The sequence below is a fragment of the Humulus lupulus genome, chromosome 5 (assembly GCF_963169125.1).
Source record: "Humulus lupulus chromosome 5, drHumLupu1.1, whole genome shotgun sequence".
In the NCBI taxonomy this organism is placed as follows: domain Eukaryota; kingdom Viridiplantae; phylum Streptophyta; class Magnoliopsida; order Rosales; family Cannabaceae; genus Humulus; species Humulus lupulus.
The window spans coordinates 228735677-228748355 of NC_084797.1; the positions used below are offsets into that span (position 1 = coordinate 228735677).

Consider the following 12679-nt stretch of genomic DNA (forward strand, 5'->3'; position numbering starts at 1 on the left):
AAAGCATCACAAGTAGAGGACACCATACTACTATAGTTGTGAAATTTATACAAAATTTTATTATTGTTTAACATTCTTGTATTGATCAACACCACCCTCCTAGTGTGCCATTAAAAAATGTTGTTTTAAATTGAAATCTAAATTAAATGGTAACCATATTGTAGTGTTTTAAGTGGTACCATAATGACTATTACTAGTCTTACCGTTAAAAATCAAAACTACGAAAAAGTCAACCAAAACTTAAATCATATCCATTTTTCATCAGCACCCAAAATTTATTTGGGGAATATTATGAATATTCTCGAATAAAAAAATTAATTTTTTTTAGAAAATAAATAACTTCCATCTTCCACACTGAAAATAATTTTGTATGGAGCACTAAAGCGCTTAGAGGCCACCGTAGCAAATAAGACATTGGGGCCCACTAAAAAATTTGGTGGTTTGGTGCATGAAGAGGTGGAGCCCATTTATATCATCTTCTTTTCTATTCCTCCTCCTCTCCTCATCTTGATCAGACCAACTAAGATAGCCACCTAAAATAGAGAATGGTGCATAATTGGACCCACAAAAACCAAATTCCAATCCACAATCGAAGTTTAAAGGCCCAACATAGTTGGGCCCTGGACCCATACACAACACAATGGGCCCCACTCCGTCTTGTTGCACGCGCACGGCTTCTCCATCCCGCTTTCCGCTCCAACCCCACCATTGACAGCTTCAACAGTGGGCCCCCACACTCCACGGGGATCACATTTAGAAATTGCCGAAATTTCCAGCCTCGCGTTCAGGGAGCGTGGGAAACACGTAGGTGATGACAGAAGGAAGTGAGTAACACCGGTTGGGCTAAGGAGCGTGAATAAGAAGTGGCTATAGAATAATACACTTCCCCATTTGGGCTGGTTGACCCACCAATTCGGAGGTGGACCGGACCACCTTCCCTACAACCCGAAACCGGCCCCCACCACCTCAACGAACTCCGCCTACTCGGACTAGTCCACACGTGTGAAACTTTTCTTTACTCACGTGTATGAATGGCTATGCTTCTTCTTCTTCTTCTTCCTATTTTTATTATTACTTTTAACAAAATAATAATAATAAAAATAATAATAATGATAACATAATCATTGGACTAGCTTATCAGAAAGTGTAGTAAATCTCTTTGAGAAAACAAGTTAACAAGCTCTGCAAGTTTTATTTTCCTTTCACAAATGTCTTTTTTCACTTCTCCATTTAGAAATATACCATTTTTTTACACAAGTGAACGTAAAACATAACGTGGAGATGTTTTGTACGTAGAAACAAACTAGTTCTTGAAATTTAAAACGATTAAGGACAAAGAAAAAACAATTTTTATTTATTTATTTTTCATTTAAATTTTTAATCAATCAGAAGTGGATAAGCTTGATTTCCCCCATTTTGATGGAACACAACTAAACTAAACTCAAACTATTCATGGCGGCTATGGATTACTCGACTGCGTTTGATGATTCCCAGGTCGACTCATGAACTCATGTAACTCTTGCTTATCGTATATTTCCAATGAAAAATCTCTAAGCGTCTGAGCTTTGACGCCGCCACCGCTACCTCCACTAGTTGAACTCAAACTCGGAGCCATAGTGGAAGCTTTCTTCGCCACCTTGGGTCCCACCGAGCTCGTGTTCACCGCCGAGTTCGAAAGCCCACTATGGATGACCGCAACCGGAGATAACGGTGCACGAACCTCAACCCCGCCGCCGACCCCAACTGGTTGGTTAGCCACAAATGACGATATAGGCCTCGGCGCCATGTTGAAAACCGGAGTCACCGTAGGCGACAAGGTCCATACCTGCGGCTGCTGGTTTGGTGGGGCTGAACCCGCCCCGGCGGTCGGAGGTATCATCCAGAAAGCGTTGGCTGGAACCATCATCCCTGCGTTGCTTACAGCCCAAACCGGAACTAGGCCTTGTGGGATAGCGGGAGTCGAAGAAGACCCAACCGGAGCGAGACCTGATGACTGCGAAACGGCCTCGTTTATGTCAACGAATTCACTGTTAGAGGGTCTCTTCCGCTTCTTGGCGGCGGAGCCATTAGTCTCGTTAAAAGGATTGCTATTTGAAGTGGTTGGGATCTTAAGGGTCCCACCTACGGATACAGCTATCGCCGGAACGGTACCTGTCCCGGTAGCCTCAATTATGGCTTGCTCGGCGTGCTCGAGGAGCCACCGGACGGTTTCGCCATCGGACTTGTGACCCAATTCTCGGGTTAACTGAAAGATCCGGGCTGCACACGTGGCGGGTATTCGGATCCTACGGCCACGGCCCTCCACCTTGGTATGGCGGTCTTTGGTGGAAGACCTTTTAGTCGTCGACGTCGTGACAGGCACAGACCTGGATAAAGGCATTGACATCTGCATCTGCATCGCCACCGGTACGACCCCAATGGGTCCCGCCGCAGCCGGAGATTGCGCCAAACTCTGGTTCTGAGATTTCTGGTCCGAATCAGAAGGTGGGTCGGAATCGATGGGCTCTTCCTTCAACGGAAAGGCCTGAAACGCCGTCGTTTGGCCACAATTCGTCGTTCTCGAAACTCCGTTGTGGTTGATCTCCGTGTTGGGATTCTTCTCCGGTTCACCGGCGCTCGTGCTTATATCAGAGCTTCCTCCTCCGTCGTCATCTTGATCCTGAAACGACGTCATTTATTTTTAATCGAAATTAAAAAAAAAAAAAAAAAGTGAGAAGAGTGCAATCAAGAAGTGGATAATTGGACCGTTTAGGTCGAAAGAAACTGAAGGAAAGTTAGGGTTTCCTTTTCCTTCGGGTTCTGTTTGATTGGGAATATAAGAAGAAAGAAAGGGGGAAACGAGAGACAAAGTTCAATAAAAATCGAACCCAAAATTTGTTTGTATTTCAGAAAAATAAAACTGGGGCTATTTTTTTCCTTTTGTGGGGTGGAGGGGTTAAGATCAACGGTGGAAAACGATTGTGAGAAGAGATGAGATGTGGGGTGAGGAAAGAGCCACGTGTTGGGACCTACATGATTATCATCTGTGTCTGACCCAATTGGGTGGACCACTGGGGAGAGTGGGAGAGGACAGGTGGTCTCAAGGTGATTCAACCAACTGGGTCACAGTGTGGTGTCAGAAAGGTCTTCAAAAGGTCTTTAGCATTGCTGGCTCTATTTATTAATGTCATTGGTCCTTATATTTATAAGATTATGCACCGGTTTATTTATTTATTTTTTTTTTAATTTTTGGCCCATTTTTTTATAGTTATCTTACAAAATTTTTGAAAAATTTACTATGTCAAAAACTAATTTTAAATATATTATTTTTTACGAGCATAAGAAAAATGGTAACGTGTGCAACAATTTTTTTATCATTATTTTCGACATTGTAAATTATTCAGAATTTTCTAAAATTTTGTAAGATATTCTAAATAACTACAATTAATATACATGATCATAAAAATAAAATTACGTCGAAAATACTCCATGAGCCGAAAACAGAAGGGAATGTACCGGTATATACCTTTTTAGGGTATGTACATGAAAAATATCATATATCTCTATATATAAAAAGTGAGTATATAACATAAATTCTTAGTTTTAACGAAATTTTTCGTTAACTTTAATGAAATATTCTAAATATTTAACATAATATATTTTTAAAACAAATTAAAAATATATATTTATTAATTATATTAATATAAATTTAAATTTTATAAAATATCATTATTATAACAATATATAATACTATTTAATAATTATATTAATATAAATTCAAATGTTATAAAATATTATTATGATAATTGTACATAATATATAATCTTAATTTATTACTAATTATATTAATATAAATTCAAATATTATAAAAGTATTATTAATATAATAATATTTAATAAAATACTAGATATTTAATAATTATAGTAATATAAATTTAAATATTATAAAATATCATTTTTATAATAATATATCATACATAATCTTAATATTTATTAAAAAATTATCATTTATATTTAAAAACAAAATATGTTATTCTTTTTATTTTATGTAACTTATATAAATATATATATTCATATTGAATACAAATAAATATTATAAATATATTATATATGTTAATAATATAAGTTTTATTAATATGTAAGGGTAGTTTAGTCTTTTAGCCTCTCATTATTTTGGTTATATATTTTGTTGCTCTTGTACTCTTATTTTTATCTCATTCGACATTATGAAAACCTAGCCTCCCTTTTGATTTTCTCTCAAATCTCCTTTGTCTATTTTGCAAAATTATCATGGTATCAGAGCAATGTTCTTGAGTACCCTCGATTTGGTTGCACTAGGATTGCAATCTCGGTGATCGATAAGGATGAGAGCTTTGCAGAACAGTTGGATTGTAATAATTTCTGAAAGGGAAACGTATGTGGGGTTATGTTTCTGGAACTTCCACGAAACCGAAGGACAATAAGGATGAGAGCTTTGCAGAACAGTTGGATCTTTGGGATGCCAACAATTCGAAAATCATCACTTGGATCAACAACTCGGTTCAACAATCAATCGGTATCCAATTGGCGAAATATGAGACGGCGAAGGAAGTTTGGGAGCACTTGGAAATGTTGTATACACAGTCTAATTTCGCAAAGCAATATCAGTTGGAGATTGACATTCGGGCCCTTCAACAAAATAGCATGAACGTCCAGGAATTTTATTAAGCTACGTCTAATATGTGAGATCAGCTTGCTTTGACTGAATGAGTGGAGTTACGGGCATTTGCCTCTTACCTTGCTTGGAAAGACGCACAACGTCTGGTTCAGTTTTTGATGGCTCTTCGAGATGAGTTTAAAGGTCTTCATGGAACAATCCTGCATCGCAGTCCTCTTCCATCGGTTGATTCAGTGGTTAATGAGTTGTTAGCAGAAGATATTCGCTTGAAGTCTCGTGTTGATAAAGGGGGGGGGGGGGGGGGGGGGGAGCGGAAAAGGGGATTCTTCCTTCTCCGATTCCCTCTGTCTTTGCAGTTCCTCATCGGCCAGCCTCCAACAATCAACACAAGACTCAAGCCAAGGTTGGCTACGACGAATGCAGTTTTTGCAAGCAAAATGGACACTGGAAGGCTCAATGTCCCAAACTGTTGAACAGGGCGCAATCACCGAATCAGTCTCCTCACTGGAAATCTGGCAACCAACCTTATCGACCTCTTCACTCTATGTCTTCGAACATGGCAGCTATTGTTCCACCTGTAGATTCTGGAAGCACTCATAGTACCTCGATTGCTACACTCACAGAGCAGTTTCAAAAGTTCATTGCCTCGCAGCCACATGCCATGTCAGCCTCCTCACACATAGGTTTGCCTTCTAATAGTACACCAAGTATATCTTCCTCTATATGTGTCCTTGATTTTGGAGCTTCACATCATATGTCACCTAATTCCAATTCCTTCTTGTCCATTAAATTAGCACCCTCTGTATCTGTCATGACCGCTGATGGCACTCCCATGCCATTAGCAGGGGTTAGCTCGATTTACACTCCAAAAATGTCATTCTCTGATGTATATCATATTCTAAATCTTACTTTGAATCTTGTCTCTGTTGGTCAATTATGTGAATCTGGTTTCTCAGTTATTTTCTCTAATTCTTGTTGTTATGTGCAGGATCCTCATTCCAAGAAGCTGATTGGGACAGGCCGTAGGCAGGGGGGCTTTACATTTTAGATGAGCTAAGAGTTCCTGATGTTGCAGCTTCTAGTGTTGATTTGTCTTCATTTCGTTTAAGTTCATCTTCGTCTAGTTTTTATTTATGGCATTCTCGTCTTGTACATGTATCTAGTTCACGTTTAAAGTACTTAGCTTCCACGGGAGCATTAGGAAAGTTACAAACCCATGATATTTCAGATTGTTGTGGTTGCAAATTGGCAAAATTTTATGCTTTACCTTTTTATAAAAGTGTTTCTGTTTCTCTTGCACCTTTTGATTTGATTCACTCTAATGTGTGGGGGCCATCACCCGTTCTAACAAAAGGTGGATCACGTTACTATGTCTCTTTTATTGATGATTATACTCATTTTTGTTGGGTCTATCTTATGAAACATCGTTCAGATTTCCTTGCGATTTATCATATGTTTCTTGCTTTTGTTAAAACTCAACATAATGCTGTTATCAAATGTTTTCGATGTGATCTGGGTGGTGAATATACCTCCAATCGTTTCTCTGAATTGCTTGCTTTAGATGGTACCTTACATCAAACCTCTTGTACCGATACACCAGAGCAAAATGGGGTTGCCGAAAGAAAACACAGACACATTGTTGAATCTGCTCGTTCTCTCTTATTGTCTGCTTATGTTCCTAGTGAGTTCTGAGGGGAAGCCATTCTGACTGCAGTTCAGTCAATCAATAGAATTATGTCATCTGTCACTTCAGGTCTGTCTCCCTTTGAAAAACTTTAAGGCCACGCTCCTGATTATTCTTCATTGAGAGTCTTTGGTTCCACATGTTTTGTTCTCCGTCCTCATGTTGAACGTAGTAAGCTTACTTCTCGTTCCGCTCTTTGTGTGTTTCTTGGTTATGGTGAAGGTCAAAAAGGATATCGATGTTAGGATCCTGTTAGTCAAAAACTCAATGTTTCTCGTCATGTTGTGTTTCTTGAGCATATAACTTTCTACTCTATTCCATCGGACACCCCCAATCTACACAAATCTGATCTCACTCGTATTGATCCATTTTGATTCTTGTACTATTGATACTCTTAACTCTGCAGATGTCGGTTCTCAGCTTGTCGAAGTCCCTTATGTCCCTACTACTGCCCAAGATGCTTCTGAGATTGTGGATCCTGCTCCTCCTCCTCGCTACCCTCAAAGAATTCGTAAGTCCACACAGTTACCTGATTTTGTCTACTCCACTTATTCTGATTCTTTCTCTTCTTTTTTGACTTCTATTCACCAACTCTCTGAGCCCTTTTCCTATAAAGAGGCTATTCTTGACCCACTTTGGCAGCAGGCAATGGCTGAAGAACTCTCTGCGTTGTACAAGACAGGTACTTGGGATATTGTTCCACTTCCTATGGGGAAGCGTGCTATTGGTTCCCGTTGGGTTTACAAGATCAATACTAAGTCTGATGGGTCAATAGAGCGGTACAAAGATCATTTGGTTGCTAAAGGCTTTGCTCAAGAGTATGGGATGGATTATGAGGAAACTTTCGCTCCAGTTTCCAAACATACCACTATTCGTACTCTCATTGCTGTTGTGTCTGCTCGACAGTGGTCCATTTCTCAAATGGATGTTAAAAATGCCTTCTTGAATGGGACTCTTCAAGAAGAAGTTTGCATGGTTCCTCCACCAGGTGTTCCTCATAATTCAGGAGAAGTTTGCAGATTGAAGAAGGCTCTTTATGGGCTTAAACAAGCTCCCCAAGCCTGGTTTGAAAAATTCTCCATCGTGATTACTTCTCTCGGCTTCCACCCCAGTGCACATGATTCAACTCTCTTTGTTAGGTGTACTTCTTCTTGCCGCACTTTACTCTCTTTATATGTTGATGATATGATTATCACCGGTGATGATGTGAATGGGATAACGGAGTTGAAAACGCACTTGACTCGTGAATTTGAGATGAAAGATTTGGGTTCCCTACGGTACTTTTTAGGGATAGAAGTAGCTTACTCTCCTCATGGCTATCTTCTTTCTCAATCTAAGTACATTGCTGATATTCTCGATCAGGCTCGTCTCTCTAATGCTCGTACTGTTGATACCCCTCTTGAGCTTAATGACAGGTATTCTTCATCTGATGGTGTTTCCTTGTCAGATCCCTCTCTATATCGCACTCTGGTTGGTAGCTTAGTGTACCTTACTATCACCAGGCCAGACATCGCTTATGCAGTTCACATTGTCAATCAGTTTGTTGCATCTCCCACTACCGTTCATTGGGGCAGCTGTGCTTCGCATTCTTCGATATCTTCGGGGAACTCAATTTCAGAGTCTGCTTTTTTCATCTACGTCTACTTTAGAGTTACGTGCCTACTCAGATGCAGATTGGGGTGGTGATTGTACTGATCGCAAATCTACCACTGGTTTTTGTATATTTTTGGGAGATTCTCTTATTTCTTGGAAGAGTAAAAAACAGACTGTTGTCTCTCGATCGTCTACAGAAGCAGAATATCGTGTTATGGCCTCCACTACCACTGAAATTGTTTGGTTGCGTTGGTCACTTGCTGATATGGGTGTTATTCTCTCAGATCCCACTCCGATGCATTGTGACAATGTTAGTGTTATTCAGATTACTCGCAACTCCGTTTTTCATGAGCGCACGAAACATATTGAGATAGATTTTCATCTTACTCGTCACCACTATCAGAATGTGACCATCACTTTACCATTTGTCACTTCCGCTATGCAGATTTCCGACTTATTTACGAAGGCTCATACTATTTCTCGTTTTCATTTCTTAGTTAGTAAACTCTCGATGCTTCCCGCAAATGCATCGTGAGTTTGAGGGGGGATGTTAATAATATAAGTTTTATTAATATGTAAGGGTAGTTTAGTCTTTTAGCCTCTCATTATTTTGGCTATATATTTTGTTGCTCTTGTACTCTTATTTTTATCTCTTTCAACATAATGAAAACCTAGTCTCCCTTTTGATTCTCTCTCAAATCTCCTTTGTCTATTTTGCAAAATTATCAATATATAGGTGTTGTGTGTAAATAAATAGTATGACTATGTAACTACATAAGAAATTAGAATAACATTTATTTTCTAACAAGAATAAACAAGCTTATTTTTTGAATAAACAAACTGGGTTCAAATAGGTTAGTTTTCATGTGCATAAAAAAAAACAGTCGCTCGTGCAACAAATTTTTTATCGTTATTTTCAACATTGAATATTACTCGGAATTTCCTAAAAAAATTGTAAGATACTCTAAATAACTACAATATACACGATAAAAAAATTACATCGAAAATACTTTATGAGCCGAAATGAGAAAGAGAGAGCCGACGCCTCATGCTTACCTTTGACATACACGATAAGTTGGTTCTGTATAAACCGACTTATGAACATGTGTTAAGTTGGTTTAAGTGGAACCGACCTCTCATGGCCGATGGCTGATGTCCAAATTATAATAGTGTTAGTACATACTTTTTTAGGTCATGCACATGAAAAGTATCCTCTATATATACACACTACTCCATGTACTATCTCAAAAAAAAAAAAAACTAAAACTATATGATTATAAATAATATGATGCTAATTTCTACTATGGTTAGACCAAATGAAGTATTTTTAGCATAGATAGTTTTTGCTTTTGAAAGTCATTCACTTTATGAGTAACATGAAAAACTTATTACAATGTTATTCTCGTGTATTTTTCACACACAATATAAACATCTTTAAACTTTGTTACAAATAAATAAATAAAATTTACACTAATTTTTTGTTATACATAATTTTGCTAAGAATGCGTTGGAAAAATATTTATTTTATTTTTTAGTTTAAAATAAAACCTTTAGCTAATAAGTACATTAGAGACAAATTGTTAGATTTTTTATTATTATTTCTTGAGTGAAATAATTTTGGTGGCATATATAGCTTATTTTAAGTTAACAAAACTAACAGCTTCTTCTATCACAAACCTCAACCAGAAAAATAAAAAGCTAAAACTAAATCATGATGATATTAAATTATAGATAACGCAATGTCAATTACCACTATAACTAGACCAAATGAAGAATTTCTAACACAAATATCTTGTCTTTGCTTTTAAAAGTCATTCACTTTCTGAGCAATATAATGTATATCTTTAAAATTTTGTTAAAACTATAACATTAGTTGTATTTTAAATTACATTAATATTGCTAGGAATGTAGGAAAAAAATTATTATTTTTTTCTTTTCTTATTTTAAAATTAAGTATTTATTAAAACTTATAAAAATAATTTAATAACCACAACAGGAGTCACTTCCCATAAAGAAGGATCCTCAATATATATATATATATATATATATATATATTTATATACAACTAGCAATAATATAAGTAGAATTTAAAGAAAAGAAAAACCTGAATAAAAGGTCATTTTCCAATCGAACCAAGCCATTCAAAGACAAAGCTTTACAAAATAAAGTAATGCTTATAGATGGTTTCTAACAACAATTTTATTTTTTAATGTTTCAAAAGCCGATGTTTTAGCTAATAAGTCTATTTAGGCTTTCTTTAGAATAAAATATACAAGATTATTTTAGTTATTGAATAATCATATATATTTTGAGTTGACCAAAAGAAGCAGCTTCTTCTTTGTGCACTAAATATAGATTTTTGTCGTTATCCAAAATAATAATAAGGTATATACTAATTTCTTAACATTTGTTTTTAATAAAATACAAATTTAATGTCTTGTATTTTCAATAATACCCATAGCGTACTATTTAATTTGAAATTGTATATACTTAGTACTTTGCACTTAAATTTGATAAGTAAAATTTTATCAATGTGAACAAACTGCCATCAATCATATAATTGAAGATTGATGACTGTCTAGTCATATTGATAAAAAAATATATTAGTCAAATTTGGGCTAGGGTATCAAGTATTGATTTCAAATTACAGAGTATCAAATGAATATTATTGAAAACATAAAATACTAAGTTTGAATTCGATAAAACACATGATAATAAATGAGTATTTACCCTAATAATAATACAACATTAACTAATTGTGATTTAAATCTTTTATAAGAATATATATAACAAAAAAACTAAGCAAGTTTTCCACGAGAATTACCATAAATTAGGGCCCGTTTGGTTGATGGTAATGGGCCGGATTCTTTTGTTTAGTTGGAAATAACAAGTTTGGAAAAGAATTCCATTGTAATGCTTATTCCCCCAAACTAACGGAATAACTTTTCTAATTTTGAGTCAGTGGAATTATAATTCCATTCCACTGCTTATCATCATCTCTCTCCATCTGGGTCTTCGTCTTCTTCTCCAACTCGCTCCTTTGTCACCGACTGAGTTCCTCAGGTACGGCTCCCCTTGTATCTGTAACTGCATATATTGTTAGGGTTTCTCATGCCTGCAATTTATTTATTTATTACTTATTTGCTTTATTTATTTTGATATCTCACTCTCCTCTTGCTCAACCCCTGAAAACCACAAGAAATCCGACACAACCATCTTTCATTCTCACTCTCAGCAAGCAACACACCCAGTCGAAGGTAGCTGCTCGTCCCAGTCGGAGGTCCGTGTCAGAGACACTCTTCTCTTCTTCCTCCTGCTTTTCTAATCTGTTGCAGAGGTCCTCTCTCTATCTCTCTTTCTATGAATTCAGTAAGAGCACCAAATGTTTGATGGAATGCCTATTTGCATATTTTAGATTTTTTTTTCTTTTTTTTTCGTGTAAGACAAAATGGATCGAATCTATATCATGAGTTTAAGACTTAAACATGTAATTTGCCTGGAGTGGCGTTTTGAGCCATGTATTTTCCATTCTAATGAAAAAAGCATTTGATATTAATGATTGTATATGGGCATAACTCGTTGTCTTGATTAAATGTGCTCTGAGTTAATCATAGCATTAATTAACACTTCTAGATTTATCCCATTACACTTTTTTTTGGGGTACTTTTTGACACTAAAGGGATCTCTTTGAATTTATATATTGTGGAGGAAAAAAATGTGAGAGAAATTACATGGAAAACAAATTATAACATTTCCCAACTCATAATTTTTTTCATTCAAACTCTTAATTTCAATCCTTCTGTTGTAATTCCAAGTCCTCCAAACTTATTTTATGTTTTTGTTCTAGATTATCTAAACATTTTTTTTCCTCCAAAATTCCAAACAAAAGAAAATAAAATCCCTCCATTTTTTTTCCCTTTCCCTCATCATGTTTGAATTCCAAGCGGAGGGTCAAGATTTTGGAGACTGTCAGTTTTCTGATTTGAATTTACACTTATGTGTTATGTCTCTGGGTTATAAGAGAAAATGTCTATTTTATGCTATTTGATTTTCGACAGAGATCTTTGGGGTGCTTAGATGCTTGGCCATTAAGCCCTCCCTTTCTCTTAGCATCCACGACTATGTGCATGTACAATCTCACATTAAAAAAAAAGATGCATCAGATACAAATCATGAACAAAATATTTGTTACCCGTCTCTCATTTACAGTGGAGACTTTACAAGCTAGTCACTATTTTCTTGGTTTGATGAAGTTGTGGGTTAAAGAATCTAGATGTTTTCTGTTAGAATTTAGCTCACAGTAGTGCCTATAATGTTTCCATTGCACACCTGGCATATTACTGAAAAAGATTTGAGGGTTTGTGTTTGAACCATTATGACTGTGAATGTAATAAATATTAGACTACCTTTCTCAGAAGAAAGTGGCATCTGTCACTATAATAAGCTAGGAGAATATGAACTAGATCTTTTAGGCTTGGGTTTGTGTTGTTTTGCATAGGGCTAGCTCAAGTGGTTGGGTGTGTGGGAGGGGAAAAGGGCTAGTTCAAATGCTTGAAAGCAGTGTTGCTGAAAGCAGCAGCAATGAACTATAAGCAAGCATGCATTGCTTAAAATTTAAATTGTTCCCCATACAACACGAGAAGAGAATATATCAGAGGAAGAACAAAGCTTGAATCTGCATGTAGATTAAGTCATAATTTATTAATTATTCATATTTAATTGAATGAATCAACTTCAGCTAAGTTTTGTTTATAGTTTAGTTAGTCA

The 12679-nt window shown here is 36.3% G+C and overlaps 1 protein-coding gene and 1 long non-coding RNA gene across 2 annotated transcripts; one reads left to right on the plus strand and one right to left on the minus strand.

Annotated features, from left to right (window-relative positions):
- Nucleotides 1–1335: 1335 nt before the first annotated feature.
- On the minus strand, nucleotides 1336–2893 carry LOC133778310 (transcription factor TCP9-like). Its single transcript, XM_062218195.1, has one exon. The coding sequence runs from the start codon at nucleotides 2672–2674 to the stop codon at nucleotides 1460–1462; it is 1215 nt and encodes a 404-aa protein (XP_062074179.1). The 5' UTR covers nucleotides 2675–2893; the 3' UTR covers nucleotides 1336–1459.
- Nucleotides 2894–10796: 7903 nt separating this feature from the next.
- On the plus strand, nucleotides 10797–11249 carry LOC133834034 (uncharacterized). Its single transcript, XR_009893280.1, has 2 exons — nucleotides 10797–10975; nucleotides 11148–11249. It is a non-coding gene; the product is annotated as an uncharacterized LOC133834034 (long non-coding RNA).
- The last annotated feature ends 1430 nt before the right edge of the window (nucleotides 11250–12679 follow it).